The following is a 20,430-nucleotide window of genomic DNA, read 5'->3' as shown; positions in this document are numbered from 1 at the left end:
AAAAGATGAGGATATAGAATCATATTTTAGAGCTAATGCTGTACAATAAATTCAATGCATCCGTAGGTCTAGGTACTATACGTTGTCACTCACCTACTACTTATTGCCTACTCAAAAAATGCATAGGTATACCTAACCTATACCAGCAGCAATAGATAAGTAATGAATCAAAGCACTGCAAAATTGCTCATTCAGATTCAGAGTCTACTGAATTTTCTTCATCATTTGGGTTGCCCTGTTCAACATCCGGCTTATACAAACTACTCAGTTTAGGAGTCTAAAAAATACATACATTATGTACTTTACATGAAAACATTATTGTAAAATTGAGAAAATTAATGGGCATGTTACAAATAAGCATCTCAGGACTCGAAATGAAACTTTTCATTTCTGTTAGATGAAAAGAAAAGTGAACGATCAATTGTATTTTTTCAGTGTCTTACTGATCTAGAATTGATAACCAAATTCAAAAATATAAATTTAGTAGGTTTCCAGGATTCAAGAAAAGCCATGGCCATTGTCTAAATCAACTTGCGTTTCATTGCCAAAAGGAAAAGGACCGAGAAATTATATCATGGTTTTCAAAAACTAATCATTTTAATTGTAACTTGATGAAAAATTTCCGGAAACTGATTGTTGTCCCAGAAATAGGGTTTACAAAGCTTCATTTTGTGAGAATAATTCATTACTCCCCCATGGTCCATCAAGCTACTTTGATATACTTACTTTAAAAGTTTTAATTCAAGCTTTCCCAAAAATTGATTCTCACTGTCTTGGTTGGTGAGCAATTTTTTACATGGTTCTTGTGATAAATGTAGAAAAAAATTTACAAAGCATTCAAAAATTTTTCATACTCAGTTGAAAATACGAGTAGGTACAAATAAAATTCGCGGTGTTACAAAATTTGAAATTTTTAATTTTTTATGTGTAACTCAACTCACTTGGTAAATGGTATACCTCTACCTACCTATGATTGATGAGGAAAATCAGTGTAAATTACCTGATCATCCATATCGCTTAATATATTATCCAGGTCATCAATAATCATTGTAAATGTTGGACGATCTTCTGGCAGAAGACTCCAACATTTCTGTATCAGGCTGTACCTGCAATCATGAAGCAAAAACATGAAGTAAGTACATTAGATAATTGCCAAAAGAGATAGGTTAGTAGTAGAGAAATTAAAATCATGCATGTGGTACATACGTCTCAACAGAACAATTAGGAGGTTTTTCCAATCGATACCCAGAGCGTAAAGTGAAAAATAATTTGTCCACATTCTGTAGTGAAGGATAAGGCGTTGCACCCAAGGTCAGAATTTCCCAAAGCACAATTCCATAAGACCACCTATGAATTTGAAAGAGCATGTTTGAATTTGAAATAATTAGATTAATCATGGGGTTAGATTTTAGATTATCTAACACTCTCTCATTCAGGCATCCTGAGCAAATATTGATTTTATGCAATGGAGGAGCCTAAATTCAACTTACACATCTGATTGGGCAGTATAACGACCATGACTCAGCGCTTCAGGAGCCATCCATTTAACTGGTAATCTGCCTTTTGTTTTCTTCCTGTAATACTCTTTGTTTTGGATATCTCTCGCCAGGCCAAAATCAGCTATTTTCATTATATAATTATCAGATACCAGAACATTTCGTGCAGCAAGATCTCGGTGGATACACTAAAAAGTGGAATTGAATAATTATTACATTGATAATGTGCATGAGTAGGTTCATTTTTAAGTGCTATTTCAACTATTGTACGTAGAAGTTGAAGGTGTGTGAGCAGGTAGGTAAGTAGGTACCCGATGTCATGTACCTACTGTATAAAATATAAGTAGGTATATTACTTACTCTTTTGGAGGCCAAATATTCCATTCCTTTAGCCAGTTGTTGAGCAAACAATAGTAATGTTTTCCGAGTCAAATTGTTGGGTATAAGTTCATCTTCAGAAGAGGGTAGATAATTCCTAAGAAAGTCACGTAGATTTCCATGTTGAGCCAATTCAGTTATGATGAGTAATTCTCCCTCTTGAGTGCAACACCCCAAAAGTTGTAAAATATTGACATGCGATCCGATCAATTTCATTATCTCCATTTCATACACTAAATCGATCATATCCGCATCCGAGTGACCATCTAAAGAGCGTTATTTTTAAAATTGAAACCGCAAAGTCCTATTACTATTGAAAAACAGCAGCATACTTTTTAACGATTTAACAGCAACAGTGCTGGTGACGTTTTGATGAAGAATACCAAATGCTTCTGCTGCGACAACCTTCCCAAATTCTCCCACTCCCAGGCATTTTCCAAAAGAAAGGTTGCTTCTTGGAAACTCCCACTTATGATCAATTGGTACTAGATATTCTGTGTCTGGTGATGTGTCAATCAGAATTCCTGTATTTGAAATAGGTCCATATTCAATTGTTACGTTTGGTAATTTCTAAATGAAAGAAGAAAAAGAAAAATAGCGTTAGCATTAACCATCTATGATCCTCATTAGCTTCTAAATCAAAATAAATTATGTATAAAATTACGCCTTATGTCAACATTACATACCAACATGTTTAATGTCTTTTCATCCAGCTCAATTTCATTTTCAATTACAATTTTCTTGATGCATTGTCGCAAAGTTATTGTCTCCATACACATCTGATTAACACGTCGCTCCATTTCCTTAGTTGCTTGAGCATTTTCAACGTCCATCTTCCAAAGACAAAAAAAAACATACGAATAGAGCAATAATGGGGATTGATATAAAAGTGCCAATGACAGTGTCGGATTTTCTATATTTTTCCCTGAAGATGCAGGTTTTTGGGAATATATGCTGTATAATTGTTTCCAATTTTTATCATCATAAATTTTCATTGGGTGGGATTTATTGGCACGACAGTTTAGAGTGTTTCAAAGACGAAAATCGGTTGTTTTCACGACGAAGTAATAAAATGCCCGGCTATATTAAAATTGAACGACAAAATAATTTTATCCAGCGACCAAAGAATTGAACGACAATATAAAAAAGTCAACGACGGAAAATAAAAAGTAGCCCGACGACGGCAGTCAACGACAGGTTTAAAAAAAGTACACGACAGATTAAAAAAAATTCACGACGTTTTTGTACATCAATTTCATCTCTGGAATCCCTAGTACAATCCGAGTATTTATTCAAAGTCAGTCAAAAAATCCTCGAATTCGGAAAATTGTCATGATTTTTAAAAATTTGGGGTACATGAAGCCCCCTCCTCTGAAAAAGGGCTCACACGGGATCAAAATTATTCTGCGGGGCTCGCTTCGCTTACTCATAGGATCTAAGAAGTCAATGTGATGACCAAACGTATTAAAATACCGTTTTAAAAATTTTGGAGCATTTAACCCCTCTCCTTCTCTCGCTCATTAGTCTGTCCCGAGTCCTTCGGATATCAAAAATTAAATTTGTGTATTTACATAGACTTTTCTATCAAAAAAAATTGTCGAATTCGACAAACTTTAATAAATGAAAAAAGCTTAGGACACATGACCCACCCCCCTCCCACAAGCTTCTTATTTTTTGGAGATTATGAATTATGTAATTTAGCTACTGGGAGGTATCTTACCTCCCTTCTTTCCTTCTGTAAGTCCGTCTTAAGTGTTTCGTGTCTCATTTATCTCGTAAAATTCAAAGGTTATTCTACAAGTACTATTGTCGGGAATTCTTTTTTTTCGGCGTGCAAAGTGAATATCTCTGTCGTTACACTGGCCATCGTTCAAATCACTTATGCCGTCGTGCATTTATGGCTGTCGGGCAAACGCCCTATTTCGTCGTTGAACTTTGCTGTCGTTCAATATATTTTTCTGTCGTGGCATTATATGTATATTTCCCATTTTCATTCCTTCCAATAACATCACATTTTGCCTTAGTGCAATCACATGAATTAGATTTTGGTATGAATACAAATGAAGAGTGATATTCCAAAACTCGCTTTGTCCATTTTCACAACTTTTCAGGAGAGAGGAAAAACAGTTTCCCTTTAAACGGGTAAATTGGATTTTTAGGCGAGTTTAGCACTTTATTTGGGTGGATTTATGATGTAGGAGTGTTGGTATACATTTCATCCACTAAATACTGCTGAAAAAAATTTCAATAAAAATGGACAAAGCGCGTTTTGGAAGATTATTTTTTTAAAAATATGTAGTGAATTGGCTATTTAGGTGAGTTTAACACCTCATTTTGGTAGGTTGATGATGTAGGAATGTGAGTTAATACTTCATCTACCAGGTACTACTGAAAACCCAACTTCGATAAAAATGGACAAAGCGAGTTTTGGAATATCACTCTTCAAATGACTCGAATTAATGATGGTGAAATTACTTCATCACAACTGGATTTTCCCATCTTCACAATCAAATCTGATTCTTGGCAAGCTTCTTCTGCTGCTGAAAATGTCGGGGGACGATTTCTTTTGAAGAAACCCAACTGAAATGTATCGAAGAAGCGTTGATTAAAATAGCAACGAGTTACCAGTGAAATGAATGGTTTTTCTCGTTATGTTGCCATCTAGTTTGTGTACCTTATACAAGCCACAGATCATTGACATTAATATGAGAACACCCAGGACACATGATCGAACAACACTCCACAGAGGAATCACGTCAGGTTCACGAGACTTGATAATAGCAGGTATTGCTTCTTCAATGTATGCCTTTTCGAATTCAATAGTAGTTATTGCTTCATTACGGTATGGCTTCTCGGGTATTTGTGTTACGTTTCGTGATAACGTTGTGACATTTACTTCAACCCAGGAGCCGATTTCAAGGGACTTGTTTCTGAAACCTGCAATCTAAGTTTTCGTCGCGTGATAGATTTAAGTTTGAGCTCAGGTTTGTTGTGTGAATTTTTTTTTTAGTCGCTTGATGCAATCATTCAATGTATTTTAGTAAAGTATAATCGATGGACCAACCTGTTCAATTGTCTCCATCCAAACAACGGATGGAAATAATACTGAAACCTCCTCTTCTCTAGACAAATTTCTGATTGTACATCGAATTTTTTGATAATCTGTGCTATTATTTGAAACTGGATTCTTGGATGTACTCGTATCTTCGGAAGTTGTTTGATTTGTGGATCTTCGCGGTTTGGCATCATTACTGTTTTTGACCCATGGTATTACGAGTGTATTCTTGTAAGCACGTATTTTCTGAAACCGTCGCATAAAAGGTGACAAATTAGATGAAGTTTGCTGAGAATTGTCATTTGCGAGAATAATTCGCACTCACAGTTAGATTTTTATAGTTGACATTTGCAACATAATCGCATTGAATTGAACCTTGAGTCTTCGGTTGCTCCATAAGATACAACAAATCTCCACCTAGACAGATTACATAGGAATAGATTATTGCATCATGTGAGACACATTCATCCAGGTATAAAGATTCAAGTTCCATACCATTCGTTAATTTTACCGGCCAGAAAAATATCGCACTGACTTCACTTAGGTTCGCAGTGCCTGAATTTTTAATGATGTATTGATGTATAACTTCCGGTCCAGCTTCTATATCTTTTCGAACGGTTATGTATGATGCGCTGAAAAATATTTTTTTATTCGTGAAGTTTCACTGATAATTTGCGTTATTAAAAATACGCTGAAAAAGAATCATTAGGTTTATTGAATGTGGGCCTTCGTATGTTTTGCTTACTTTTAATTTAAAGCACCATAAATTTTTTCTGTGAAGCCGTGGAGCGTTTTTATCCGTGATTTTGTAAATTTTTCAATTCCCAACTCCAAACTGGGTGAAATTTTGATAGATCAAGTTTTCAAAATTGTTGTGTCGATTAATTACGCCACGTGAAAATACTCACACTTTCTTCTTTGAACAATACCAAGCTGGATCAGAAGAGCATGTCCCTAAAAACCGCATTGCCAAAATTTCAGGTAAATATGTTCATTTTTTAATTTGTGGTAATTTTCCACCGATGTAATTAATTTCTCACACATCAAGCAAGAACTAACTAGTTTTTGAGACATTTTGGAACCGCCAGCGATTTTTTAATCCTCCGCAAAGATCTTGAAGCGCTCTGGAAAAACCAAAAATGAACTTTAGCTCCGATAACTTTGGTCGATATTTCTTGAGTACGGAGTACTTTCTCGACCGTTTTAGATGATTAATACTAGGAAATACTTGAGGCCCAGCTCGAGAACGAATTTTTGGTTAATTCGTAAAATTTTCAAAATACCTACATGTTATAAAATGAAATCCAATCAAAGTTTTAGGTTTTCAAGTACACAAGGCTCGTTCTTGGTTACCTTTTTTTGAAATTTTTCAATAGGTACAGCTTGAAGGGAAGTGCCAATAATATCAGCAAGTGATTGATTTGCGGACGTGTACATATTTTTCATTGAAATTGTCGAAGTCTACTTTCTGCCAAAAATGGCCGAAAATCTCACTTTTATCGAAATCTCCAAATACGAGCAGACTCATTTCTTTCTAATAATCATTGTCACTGCCACAAATTCTAGCTTTTTAACAATTGAAAAGTCTCGCTTTTTCGAAAAATTTTCCGAAAATTGATAAGGAAATGAGCCTCACTTTTCGAAGAAATGTAATTAGTTTCTTTGCCAATAGTTCCCAAAAATTGCTGATTTGCTGTAGTATTTGCTAGAAATTCTCATCAATTATTTTGAAAAAGTACTACTTTTTGCTGAAATTGACAAAGTCTTGCTTTTTGGCTAAATGAAATCGAAGTCTACGTCATTTTTAAAAATTGTCCAAAAGTCTTGCTTTTTTTTCTAGAAATTGTCGAAAAACCCATTTCTTTAAATTAGTATGAGCCCGAAATATTTACATTTTTTATGCTTTTACAATAATTTGAAACTTCTAAATGTGCTGGAAATTGCTTGGGGCTCCAACAGTATCATTGGCATCGCCAGTTTTCTGATCGCAACGTTATGTGCACGTATCAGGCAATATCTCAAGTAGAAAACCACTCACGATAAACCTTTTGTGAAGATTTGATTTTTTTCATTTTTTTCTGAAGTTCACTTGGTCAAAACTTCACTTTTCTGCTGGCACTGGTCAAGTTTGGTTTCATTCAAATCAGATAGTGTGAGCTCAAAGAGTTCCTTATGAGCAGCTTACCATAAGTTCCCACCCTCCTTCCAAGGTAAGCATTGCCCAGTATCTGAGTTTTTATGTATAATCAGAGCACTATCTTTTGTATATTCAACAGAAGTCTTCGTTGTAGGGAAATTTTTCAGTTAGAAATTCCGTTTCGTTAATACATGAGAACTGGTACCTGCTAATCTCTAGACTGACTATCTCTCGTATAGGAATGTCCAACAAAAATATGTTATCTTTCAGAGTCTCTTTTTTTTCCGGATTGGTACTGTTCACTTTAGCCCAAAAGTGAAACGCTGAGCTCAGATCTTCCAAAGTCTTGTTTATGCGCAAGATTACACTGAAATTGACCTTTTGAAAATTTATCAAAGAGTTACATGAGAAAGTCGAGTGGAAATTTTGGTTTGTTGTAAATAAACGCGATATTAGAATACATATTTACCTTTTGGTTTTCTGGTAAAGGGTTACCAATGCTGAAAGTGATGTTTTCACCATCAAGATTTATCAAGTTAGCGAATTTATCAGTTAGAGGAGAGTTTTCATAAGTATAAAATTCAAGGCCTTTTGGCACTTGCAAAATGAACCGACTCCCATACGAATATTCTCCGTTGTTCTTCACCAATACTTGAAGGTTCAAGGAGTCTACTTTAGAAAGTGGCTCATATTGTGTGATGTTCCTGGAACAAATAGTAACTAATGATTTTTTTTTGCTGAAAATATTACGTAAATATGATAGGAAATTCATCTTACGGAATAACAGTCAAATTCAAGTTGGGATAGCAGATGTCATCATCGCCACAGTTCCTAGAAATGTTGAAGCTGTCTGTTCGAGTTGTGGGTCCGAAATTTAGTATGCTGGAGAGTGTTTTTTTGTTTTTCGATTCAACAAGTTCGTACTGGAGGGAAGCTTCCAGTGGAGTGACTTTTTCAATATCCGGCTGAGAAAAACACAGTTTTTAAATTTTTGTTTCTACGCGGTTTAAGTGGATGTAAGGATACTCAATGACGGACTGCAAACTTTCATTTGATCGAAAAATATAAGCTTGTATACTGTAGGTAAGCTACGTAATTTTAGTTTTTGAGCATCGAAATACTGAACATTTTTTAAATTCATTTTTCTCGGATCGTTTTCAACTCACAGCCCGTTATCTGTCGCTAACTAGTGTCAAGTTTCGCTTCTGTTGGGTAAATTCACTTACGTCTTTATTATCGACATAAACTGTTTCGTTTTCGCATTTTTTTTTGTTTTTAGTCAACTGAAGGGGCAATTTTAAGGTACTATTTTTGGTCTTGGAGAAGCGCATCCTGGAAGTATCTGCATATTTTGTATCGAGCGTAATGTTTGTGGAGATATCTGAAAAGAAAACATCGATTTCGAATTTTTACTTCTTTAATGAATAAAATCAACTCAAGGGCTTGCAAATATCTACATATTCACTCGAGTTATTGTGTCCAGACATAGATCCAAATTGGAAACACTTTTTGTAGCAACCTACCAATTTGATCTTCAACGCCGACACCGCTATACTGCATGCAGATTTTGAGCGTAACACAAGCATATTTTTTATTTTTCGTCTCAGAAGTACATGTATTCCTATCCAAGGGAACGTTTCCACGCTTTGTTTTCTTAACCAAAAAAGAAAGACTCGCTGTTAAATTAATTACTGGTCGAGATCTGTCAAATGGGAAAAAATTATAAATTTTCACGTTCTTTGCATTTTTTTCGTAAATCCGTACTCACTTGAAGAGAAAAACAGCATCATATTCGTATGCTCCGACTATCAAATCAGGGTATTGATTTTTATCCAAATCCAATCCTCCAGATAATGAATGGCCGAAGGCGCTCAATTGAGATGTATTTCTCAAGTGAGCCACATCTGAAGCTTTGATCACTTGCGAAGGCGTTTTGCTCAGACCGTTTTCTGAACCGAGGTAAATATAAACAGCCCCTGTCGTCCGAGTTGCACTTGCGCATGTATTATATTTGTCAGATCCTTGGTACGGAGCACTCACTGCAATATCTGTAATTTTTGTTATTTGGAGTGTTCAATATTGTGCAAGTGTATGTAAAGAGAATACTGAATGATTGTACTGCACCTTCGTATCCGTCCTTGTTTATGTCACCCAGCGAGGCCAAAGCTGAACCAAATCGTGCACCCGAATCCACTCCATCTATTGTTTCGTTTCTTGCGAATAGTTTTTCCTGCGAATGTAAAATGCGATCAACCAATGAATTATCTCAACAGTATAACTGGCATCATTCTTGAAAGAAACGAACCCTGATGATCACACTTACTGCGCATTTTAAATCCGTTTCTCTGCACTTGATGTTACCTTGGTAAAATACATAAATTCGCCCTATTTCATAGTCCTTATCATTTTTTGTATTAGCGTGCATTGGCGCACCTATGATTAAATCGTCGGCTCCATCACCATTCACGTCTGAAGCACACATTGAGTATCCGAAATAATCCGGATATTTTTGACCACTCAAAGTTTTTACTCGTTCGAAAATTGGTGTGAATATTGCTGCCTGTGCAGTAGATCATTCCGTTAGGTTTTATTTCATGTTTACTTGAACATCTCTTCACACAATCAGTTCTACTGATAAATGTTGAAGAATGAGCTTGCGTTTAAAATAATGAAGTAGGTAGGTAACAACCTAATTTTGAAAATTACCTGTCCGGATACATCGAGCGCTCGTGGAATGCCTACTGCTATACCTGATTTGCCTTTATCATAAAAATTCAAACTTGTCATGGAATATCCCATGTAAGATTCATCGAATTCTGGCATCTCCTTCGAGGAATTACTCGCAGAAGGAAGAGGGCTGGTGTTTCTTGCGAACGCCATTCCTGTAAAAAAAATTAGGGATTTCTTAGTATCAATTTCATTTTTTGTGGTACCTAGTTTACTTATTATCGATAGCCGTCTTCATTCTTCAACTTCATATCAATTTGTTTCCTCTTGATATGAGGTATTTATTGAATGAGCCTTCTCATTTTCCTAGAATTTTTATTCAATTCCTACCATTACTGTTTACAGAGTTGTGAAAATGTAATTATTGAGTAATTCATTAAAATTTTTAAAAGTAAGAAAAAAATGTGCAAAAATTTGGCGTCCCTTGCGAACACTAGGTACTCATATATAAAATTACGGATTTCATGGTATCAATTGTATTTTTTTGTGGTATGTATTTTTCCTAATGTCGATTGAGCGATGCATTTGCAGGGTGTCTACCGGGTCATATGTATGTACCTCTACCTACTTAGTTTAAAATTTTTGCAGTCATACAAGCCATACAAAAGTTATACTTTTAGCCAAAAATCACTTGAAAAATTCAAATTTCATGTTTAGATTGATATACTTAATGATGTAAATTTTTAAAAATTTTGTTTTTCATAATTGAAGACGTCATAGCAAAAAGGACATATGTGTGAAAGTTGTATTTTGAAAAAAACTGTTTGAAAGTTTGAGTGCTTGTGAAGTTTAGAAATGTGCATATTTGAACATGGTGACGATTTTATCTTATTTTCCCACTATCTAACTATATGAAATGCTATGCACCATCCGTCTGGAGGAAACTGTGTGTTAGCGGTAAGCGCTCAAACATTTCGAATTATATGTCCTTTTTGAAGCGAAAAATTGGCCAATTTTTTTTGATTTATAAATGTTTTTGAGCAAATTTTTGGATTGAAACCGGGTAAATAATGGTTTATAACACAAAATCGACCATGAGTAACCCATTATCTCTGAAAAAAGATCGCTATGTTGAGTAAAAAAAAAACAAAAAAGACAAGTTTTTTTGGTCAATTTTTTTTTATTGATTTAAAAATGTTTTTGAACAAATTTTCGGATTTAAACCAGGTAAATAATGGTTGACAACACAAAATCGACCATGAATAACCCATTATCTCTGAAAAAGTAAATTTTTAATTGACTTCGCAGTTTTAAAATGGCGATATCTCACTGGTTTTTCGACTTTGTGAAGTGGGGGTGGTCTCATACGATAGAGGAAGATCTGAAGAATAACAATATGAATTCGTCTCAAAAAGGACATATGTGTCATATATACCCCTTTTTGTTACGACGTCTTCAATTTAAAAAAAAACATCTTGCGCAGTAGGCAAGATTAACCGACTTTGCTCTGTTATACAGGAGAATAAACAAATTTACCAAAATTTACGGGTTTACCAAAATTTACCAATTTACCAAAATTTACCAGTATACCGAAATTTACCAATTTACCAAAATTTACCAATTTACCAAAATTTACCAATTTAACAAAATTTACCAATTTACCCAAATTTACCGACGAAATTTACCAATTTACCAAAATTTACTAATTTACCAAAATTTACCAATTTACCAATTTACCCAAATTTACCGACGAAATTTATCAATTTACCAAAATTTACGAATTTACCAAAAATTACCCCAGCAATTTACTAACATTTACCTCAGTAATTTACCAGACATTACCCACTAATTTACCAATTTTCCATTTTACCAAGAATTACCCCAGCAATTTACCACGATTCACCTCAGTAATTTACCAGACATTTCCTCACTAATTTACCAATTTTTTACCGAATTTAATTACCCCAGTAATTTACTGCCAAAGGTTTTTAACAATCTACCAAACTTTACCAATTTACCAAAAATTACCCAAGCAATTTACCAAAATTTTCGACCAACTTTAATTACGAGTAATTCACCAAAAATAACTAATCATTTTATTTACCTACTAAAAATTACTATTAATTCACCAAAAAAAAAAATTATCAAAATTTACTGGCCATTTACCAAAAACTTGATGTTTTTTGTTAAAACAAAAATTACACTAGAAATTGAAAAATTTTGATTTTTTATGGCAAAAAAATTTTGGACGGATAAAATTAACAAAAAAATCAACAAAAAATTTTCTCCTCTTGACTCGCGCGGGATTCGAACACCCAACCTCCGGCGCACCAATCTGCAACCTACACACCCTAACCACCCCATCTGTTTGTTGGGGGTGAGCCGTTTGCGAGATATAAGGGTTTACACAAATTTCTGCTTATCCATAACGTTGAAACACACTTAAACGTTCATATCTCGTAAACGGCTGAATCGATTTCGACCAAATTAAAAATTTCTCTAGTTCAGTATCAAAGCAATATTTTGCCATCATCAGTTTCGACTTAAAGTTCGGAGCTTTTGAGTTCAGCCCGGCACAAATTTATACATAAATTGATATATAAATAAATAAATAAATAAATAAATATATAAATATATATATATTTGCTCGCGACCAGACATGTCAACTATGCTTGGCATATATGCAGAAAAGTGAACAAAATTTTAAAATTGGTATAATTTCTGTTCTAAATCACTTATTAAAATTTTATTTGCAGATTCAGTCTAATATTAAAAAAATCTATGTTTTGAAAAAAGGAATCAGATTTTTAGGCTAAATTTTGAAGAAAATTTTTGAAAATGGAGTCAAGGTAATTTGAATTTTGAGAAAGTTAAGACACCAAAAGAAAGCTTAAACAGCATAAAAATTTTTGATGTTTTTAAATTTTCCATAAGCCAATAAAATACTGAAAAATTTCAAGTCAAATTTGTTGTCGTGTACACTCAGGATCGATGTATTTGCATACATATCCACCAGCACATCACATTCTACTCACTACAAATTGACTGTAGACCCTGCGTTCGTCCTCACGCCTTGATTTCTAAGCCATGCGCCCTCTGGTGGAAGTTTCTGAAAACTCATAGTTGACTTGTATAGTAAAATTAACCCATGACTTGTCAACTATAGTTGAGAAGTTGGTCAGTCCACTTGTATAGTAAAAATAACCCATTCAATAGTTGACATGTCTGGATACTAATACCTATATGGACCTAAGTATCCTCGACGTCACCGTATATAAACAGTACCTTTTGGTCACCAGGCTTTTAAATGCCTCCGGAGGTGTATTTACTTCATATTCGTAACCAGCACAGTTGTAATAGTGCTTATACTCTTTTCCCCACTTAATTTACATGCTTTAAGCTTATACAAAAAAAATTTACGAGAATGGTACCAATTTGCCTCCGATTATAAACTGATCTCTTCCGTGACCTTGTGTATTTAAAAAGATATTGACTATACCAAATTGTCACCTGCTGCCTTGCCTAATAGATTGCAACTGCGCTGGCTACGAATACGAAAATATAACACAACTGGAAGCATTTAAAAAGCGGTGACCAATAGGTACTGTTTATATACGGTGACGTCGAGGGTATGTCGGTGTTGATGGAACAAAAATTTTAAAATCTGTATACAGTAGGTGTATACATGACCTTTTCGTCACCGGACAAAGTTTTGCCCTTTTACGTTTCAGGGGAAAACAAACCGTTTGGACTTGTTATACACAGGGAAACGTCTTCGTCACCGGCAAAACGCCTCCGTCACCAATTTCGGTGACCAAGAGAACGCGTGAGTATATAAAAGGTGACGTAGAGGTACCATTTGCATATCTATATATTCTATATATATATATAAACTTATCTCGTTTTGCGCCATACGTCTTATCACGAGCGTCTCGAGAGCAAATATGTGTAACCAATCAGAAGCGAGTTCATTTTTATCTGTTGTCTCTCTTTCCTCCGTTGTTTACGTTTTTGGACTTGTATTTTATTTTATGATGGTGTATTCGTATATATTTCTATATTTTTCTTTTAAAAAAATAAAAATACGTTTTCCAACGTCGTTTTTTTCGTCATACAATGTATCATATCATCACATTACGAATAATAAATGAATCAATGTAACATAACTTTACTATCATGTTGAATAATTATTAAAGCTGTATCTACTAGTGTCAAAATTCAAAACGTGTAGTTCGAATTCTCAATAAAGATGATCGTTATGTGCTTGTGACGATATGGCTAATACAAGTGTCATTTCGAATTCTCGATAAAGATGATCGATCGTTAAGTGTTTGTGTTGTGACGATCATCTTCATTGAGAATTTGACGTTTTGAATTTTGATATTGATACTAGTTAAGTACGTACAGCTTTGATATCGTTTAATAATTTAACGTTTACGGTTTAGTAAAGTTATGTTACATTGATTCATTTGTTATTTTATTTGTAATGTGATGATTTATACACATGTATGACAATAAATATACGAATTAATACGAATACACCATCATAAAATAAAATACAAGTCCAAAACGTAAACAACGGAACAAAGAGAGACAACAGATAAAAACAAACTCGCTTCTGATTGGTTACACATATTTGCTCTCGAGACGCTCGTCGTCTAATCGTGATCAGCACACTCCGAAACGTCAAGAAAATCCACCCCCACCCAATTCTTGAACCATCATGACAAATACAATACCTTGACTTTCCGTTTCACGGCAAAGTCGGTAAAAATACGTACTCTCTGATTTGTTCAAGTTGAATGTTGAGGATGAAAATTGAAAAGAAATTTCATCGTATAATCAAATTTTTATTTTTTTAGCCATAAATCTATCTTTTTTCCGCAACAGTTATCTAAAAAAAGGACTTACTAAAATGTAAACTTTGTCCTCATTCTTCAACTTTCATACCAATTTGTTTCCTCTAAAAATAAGATATTTATTGAAGAAACGTTTTCATTCACGAATTTTTATTCACTTCCGGCCATTACTACTTACACTACTTACAGAGTTGTGAAAAAAGTTATAAATTCGTTGAAAATTTCTAAAAAAAAAAAAACAGGAAAAAGTTGTGCAAAAATAAATTACAAAAATTGAAAATTTTGACCTTCACTTCGTTGAAATTATTATGTATTGTTTCTTCCCCAAAGTGTTCATTTTTCAAATAGCCGACATGTTCGTGTTCGCCTTGATTAGTGGATACATTTTCAATCTTTTTCTCACAGTTCTGTCATCTTAAATGAGTGCTCATCCGTCCGTACTCATATTATTTATTATATTTTAAAGTATATTACCTTTCCAACTATAAGTGCCTACTGCTCCTACGTAAAATCTTCCTGAATCCTGCACAAAGTAATGTCAAAATCAGAGAAATAATCTGTACACTTATTAAGGTATTATTATGAAAGGTTTGTCCGAAAACTGCTGAGACACAATGTATAGTTAAGTAAACAATCACCCTATACAGATTTGTATAAAATTAAAGGTGTCTATTGCCTAAAAGAATGTTAGAACGTCAGTAGCATAAAACCTCGAAGTGCCTCGCTTTATTTGAGAAAAAAAAATTCAAAAACCGCTTACTTTTGCTATCGCAGCACTGAAACCAGCCTGACTGAAACCTAAACCTACATGGCTTGTATCTGTAATCGTAAGAACATCGCGAATCGTTAGCATTCGTTAAACAGTCTATAATCTTTCAAAAAATAGTATGATGAACGAATCAAAATGGAAATTCTGACTGTTATTTTGCTCACCTTTAATGGTGGTAGGTATACAAGGATTGTAAAACTCGCTGAAATTTAGTTGTCCTTTGTTTGGTGTGTAGTAACAGAATCCAGTGGGGCTGGAATACTCATTATTTTTAATCCAGTATCTTGGAGCACATACCTGCAATGAATTGAATTAGTGACTCATTGTAATTATGTATGTACATTTATGTATCTCATAATTATTCCAAAAATTCCATTTTTAAAGTATTTTTGAAAAAAAAGTAAAATTTTGAGTTGATAAATCTCAAATTCAAAGTCACTTCTTTTTCTTCGGATCATGAAAGTGAGGAGATTTTGGAATTTAGCGTAGTTGAATTACATGAAAATGATTCCATGAACGGCCAGATTACCAATTTTTGAAAAATATGAGTCTGAACCTTCACGTGTTTGAGAATTGGGTATTTGTTTGTGATATTAAATTTTATGTCACATTGTTATTCCGAAGGTGTGATGAAAATATCAAAAACATTTAAATACTTACCAATTAAAATTTCAAATAGTTGGAAAAAAAATTTCCTATACACATTTTTTCCATTTTTGAAGTAGTCACTTTTCCGCACCTACACATTTTGGAATTTTACCCCCAAAAAATTTAAAAGTTTTGAAAGTTGAGGTTTTCTCTCATCTTAATACGTAATGTATAGTTACACTATTTTCACAACATACCACTACGATTCCCCTGGATCCACTACTTGTCAAAGTTGCGCCTAGCCATTGTTGTGTTAGATTCTGGTTTGGAAATTTTGGCTTATCTGTAAAACATCATAAGTAATTTTGTAATTAATGTTGGCTGCAGAAAAAAATTTTGTAGGTATAGCTTAAATGATCCAGTTTGGAGAAAAACACTTTCGAAGTTTTAATTCGAGTTTTTAGCTGAAATTAACTTTTTGAGGTACGTGTGTTCAATCCAATCATCCCATAATTCAGAAAACCCCTTCATTGTTCTCCAGTTCCTCTGACGGTGAGACGAGAGAGATACTTTGCTTGCTACAGCTTCTGTGTAGTGGGGCACAACTTAGGCACTGAATATTTTAAAATAATTCTACGTGATTTCACTGCTTTAGACAATTACCTACTGAACGCCGATTATAAAAAGTTCATTAAATTTTAATTTACTTGAAAGTTTGATTGTTTTCATTACAAGTTGAATTTAAAAATTGATACTCAAACTCGGGAGTCGAAGCTACATATCGCACCTGGGGAGTAATAAGGTCACATCTCAAAAAAAGTAGATTTTGATGTTTTTGTATTTTTGGGGTTCGTATGACCCCCCTCAACCAAAAATAACACTTTGAGTTGGGTACATTACCTAGATCTTGTAAAAAACGCAAATGGCCTAACTCAAAATCTCAACAACATTGCAAGTTGTTTGGAGTTATAAGGGTACATCTCAAAAAACTCCACCTTTTTTGAGCAAATTTCATTTCATACATACAAAGTGTTAACAAACAGTTTTGATTGTTTTGAATGTTTGTCTGTTAGAAATAGTCACAAGGAGTGCATTTTTTATTGGTTTGTTTGTACCAAATGGAAATTTTTTTTTAAATTGATCACTTTTCAGAAAAATGAATTTGCACATATCATGAAATTTTAGTTTTTTGAGAAAAACTCAAAAACTAAGCACTCTAGAAAAAAACTAATGACATTATGTCGATTGGAAATTTAATTCTCTACAACTTTGTTATCATGGAATTTTTTTTGGACGCTTCCTTTCGCCTCCACATCAACTTTAATGAAAGGTTATAACTCAAAATGTTTTCCAAACATTGAAATATTTCCTCTTTAAAATTTTATTTTTCAAATTATTCTTATGCTAAATGAAGGTAAGATACCCAAATCTTTAAAATGAGATGCTATTCATTCCTCATTAATTATAAGTTGATGAAAATAATGTATCAAGTTTTTAAAAAAAAGAAAATCGCTCTCCAGTAAATTTCACTTTTTTGAGATGTGACCTTATTACTCCCGAGGTGCGATATATTGAAAATTCAAAAATTATCATTGAATCATTGCACCAGAAAATTATCCAATAATTAATCATTTTTTTTTTTTTACATTGAAATGAGACTTGATCAAGTACTTACGTATATTTCCGTTCCTACTTCTATTACAAATTATGTTTTGTGAAAAAAACACGCGCTCGAATCCATTGTATTGTTTTATCTTATCATAATTTTATCATATCTATCGGAGTTCAATCATTTCAATTTTCTCATCACATACTGTACCTAGACCTACCTATTTCAACATTTTTGAAACACTTATCTCGACGCTTTTCGTGATAATTTATACCTATACTTTTTGGCGAGCAAAATTTCCTGATAATGCTATCATAAGAATAACAACTGTACCTACCGGAAAATTTCGCTTTTTGGCAGTTATTCGGCGCATCCGCATCACAGATATATACAGAACCTCCTTTATAATCTGGTCCTTCGAGTGTGTCTGTATCTTGTGGTGCTCCGATGAGTACTCTGTAAATCAAATCGAAATCGTGGTAAAACTGTTCGATGTTTTTTTGCCTTATGAAAAAAACTAAAATTTGCGCTCGTGTCGTGATGATATGAAAGGTTTTACTTGTTTATTAGAAATTGAGGAGCGCATTACTTGACGAAGTTCTCTAAAAATTACTTGGTGTTTTATATGCATGTCGACTGGAAATTCATTTAGGATACTTGTAAACGAGATGTTGCGTTCAGTATTTGTTCAAAAAGAAAGCAAGATAAATTTAATTCAAGTTACTCACAAGCTTTTATTACTGTTATCAATATATCCTGCCACAGAGAATCCAAAAAAGGAATTTGGTGGCCCATTGTAGGTAACATGAGAACTCAAATCCAAGTTGAACGCAAAAGCGCCGGGAAACGAGAATACAACCGCGATAATAACGAAACTCCCGCTCAATATTTTCCAAAAAAGTCCAGTATCGCGAGCTTCGTAACCAATTAACATCTTGGGGAAATAATGAAATCAAAAACCGCACAACACAGAATCAACCGCTCATCGCCAGTTTTTTGAGATGTTATTTCCAACCAAACAACGCGAATTTTATCGACAGCATGATTTTTCCAATCCTTTCATTCGTATGAAAATTTCCCTGACGCATAAATTAGGTATGTACTTAATTTATCAACATTTTCGCCATTTTGACGCTATTACAAAGCGATGACGATGGTGTGAACGCGCGTTTGTCAGTCGTACTCAAAATGAGGATAAAATATTCACGGATATAGGGAAAGTTCAGGAAGATTAAAATACTCATTCTCTTTCGAGCCTGTACTAGGAACATTCAAATAGTAGATAAGGTTCCCATCCCTGGAATTTGGGTAAAAGTGAACTAAAACGAATCGAATTCGGTTTTGATTTAACCCTTCTATTCCTAGTAGAAACTCCAGTTTGATCGTGAAGATAGAAAAAATGATAATGGTGGGTGACGTATCATTATCGATCATTTAGCGTTTATTTGAAAAATGTTTCATAGGTATGTATTATCTTTTTTTTACATAATGAATACACAAGATGACAACTTTTTGTAATCTAGCACTCGTTCATGACGTGCTGCACGATTTTTCGCTTCTGTATTTTGAAATCAGTATAATTTATAAACTTAATGAAAACCTTATCGTAAAATATGAAAAATAGTTAATGATTGTAAAAACATTTTGGTTACTTTTTTCGGAAAGAAAGTTACTAAAGTTACTTTTTATTTTTCAAATTTCGCCTATGATTCTTGAAACATTTGGACCAACGATTGTGTGAATTTACCTAACAAACTTGAGTAGAGAGAGTTTTGATGGTTTCCCAAAATGTAAAATAAATAAATGTACCTAAAGTGCTTGAGTATCCAACGACCCCAAAAAAATATTGACTAAACAGACACTTCAGTATACGGAGCCAAAGTTCAGCCCACTGAGGTCCAGCCACTGTACTGATGAAAGTTACAATTCTCATTATTCTTCATTGTTCGACGTAATATCATTAAGGCGTTGTTTTTCTGCACCCAGAAAAATGAATTGTAATGGTTACATGAAAACACAGTATTCTTTCCATCAAAACGTTGGAATTTTGTGATACTGCGTCAATTTTGTAACTACTCCAGTATGTACTGTAAATTTTACTGTGCAATAACACTGCACTCAGTACTACGTTTTCAGTAATTGTTCCAATATGTATTGTAAATTGCATTTATATGGAATGTAATCATTACAGCAAACCACTGTACTCAGTCCTGCGTTTTCAGTAATTGTTCCGTATGAATTGTAAACTACAACACTACCACTGTATTCAGTACTGCGTTTTCAGTAACTGTTCCATATGTATTGCAAACTGCATTTATATAGGATTGTAATGATTACAGCACTACCCTTGGCATCAACTAGCCTTTCTCATATAATTAGCGTTGTAATTTCCAAAATTTGATTTTCAAAAATTAAAAAAGTGGGATTGGGTGGTCCAAATTTGATTTTTATTTTCATGAATGACATCGTCTCACTCTAACGAATTTTTTAAGACCAACTTTTCCTACGAAAATTTTCCTACCTATTTCATGGGGATTCGAACCTACGACCCTACGTTCCTAACTACCTGCACCTAACCACACGACTACCACTGAGATATTTACATCAGGCCCTTAAATAATTTATAGATGTTTGAGATTGAGTGTTTGATTTCATATTATTTATTGATGATTGTGCTGTGCACCGTGTATGCAGCATGCATTTCTCTGTGTGTGATAGCTACGATACACAGATTTTTCATCAAATATAAATTTGTTTTAAAAAATTAAGATCAAATTTTGGACAGTGAAGTTTAATTTTTCAATGACCAATATTATACCTATTGAATTTTAAAATGATGCATTGATGCTTGTACTCAAATCTGAAGAATAAT

At 33.8% G+C, this 20,430-nt stretch overlaps 2 protein-coding genes across 2 annotated transcripts; both read right to left on the bottom strand.

The window, feature by feature from the left end:
• LOC135841052 (integrin alpha-PS2-like) lies at nucleotides 1-9,611 on the bottom strand. The gene is made up of 20 exons (XM_065357840.1): nucleotides 9,390-9,611; nucleotides 9,191-9,296; nucleotides 8,835-9,114; nucleotides 8,590-8,768; nucleotides 8,293-8,447; nucleotides 7,844-8,031; nucleotides 7,536-7,770; nucleotides 7,272-7,444; nucleotides 5,425-5,561; nucleotides 5,255-5,346; nucleotides 4,939-5,175; nucleotides 4,549-4,818; nucleotides 4,350-4,454; nucleotides 2,561-2,707; nucleotides 2,207-2,444; nucleotides 1,857-2,140; nucleotides 1,491-1,684; nucleotides 1,207-1,347; nucleotides 1,001-1,106; nucleotides 1-277 (listed from the first exon to the last, which is right to left on the bottom strand). The coding sequence occupies exons 1-20, from the start codon at nucleotides 9,546-9,548 to the stop codon at nucleotides 188-190; spliced, it is 3,516 nt and encodes a 1,171-aa protein (XP_065213912.1). The 5' UTR covers nucleotides 9,549-9,611; the 3' UTR covers nucleotides 1-187.
• Nucleotides 9,612-14,772: 5,161 nt separating this feature from the next.
• Nucleotides 14,773-18,581, bottom strand: LOC135841209 (integrin alpha-5-like). Its single transcript, XM_065358055.1, has 6 exons — nucleotides 18,287-18,581; nucleotides 17,896-18,014; nucleotides 16,207-16,292; nucleotides 15,526-15,658; nucleotides 15,353-15,411; nucleotides 14,773-15,115 (listed from the first exon to the last, which is right to left on the bottom strand). The coding sequence occupies exons 1-6, from the start codon at nucleotides 18,490-18,492 to the stop codon at nucleotides 15,053-15,055; spliced, it is 666 nt and encodes a 221-aa protein (XP_065214127.1). The 5' UTR covers nucleotides 18,493-18,581; the 3' UTR covers nucleotides 14,773-15,052.
• Between the last annotated feature and the right edge of the window lie 1,849 nt (nucleotides 18,582-20,430).

This window comes from Planococcus citri, chromosome 3 (assembly GCF_950023065.1).
Source record: "Planococcus citri chromosome 3, ihPlaCitr1.1, whole genome shotgun sequence".
Taxonomy (NCBI): domain Eukaryota; kingdom Metazoa; phylum Arthropoda; class Insecta; order Hemiptera; family Pseudococcidae; genus Planococcus; species Planococcus citri.
This window is presented reverse-complemented; position numbering and strand designations above follow the sequence as displayed.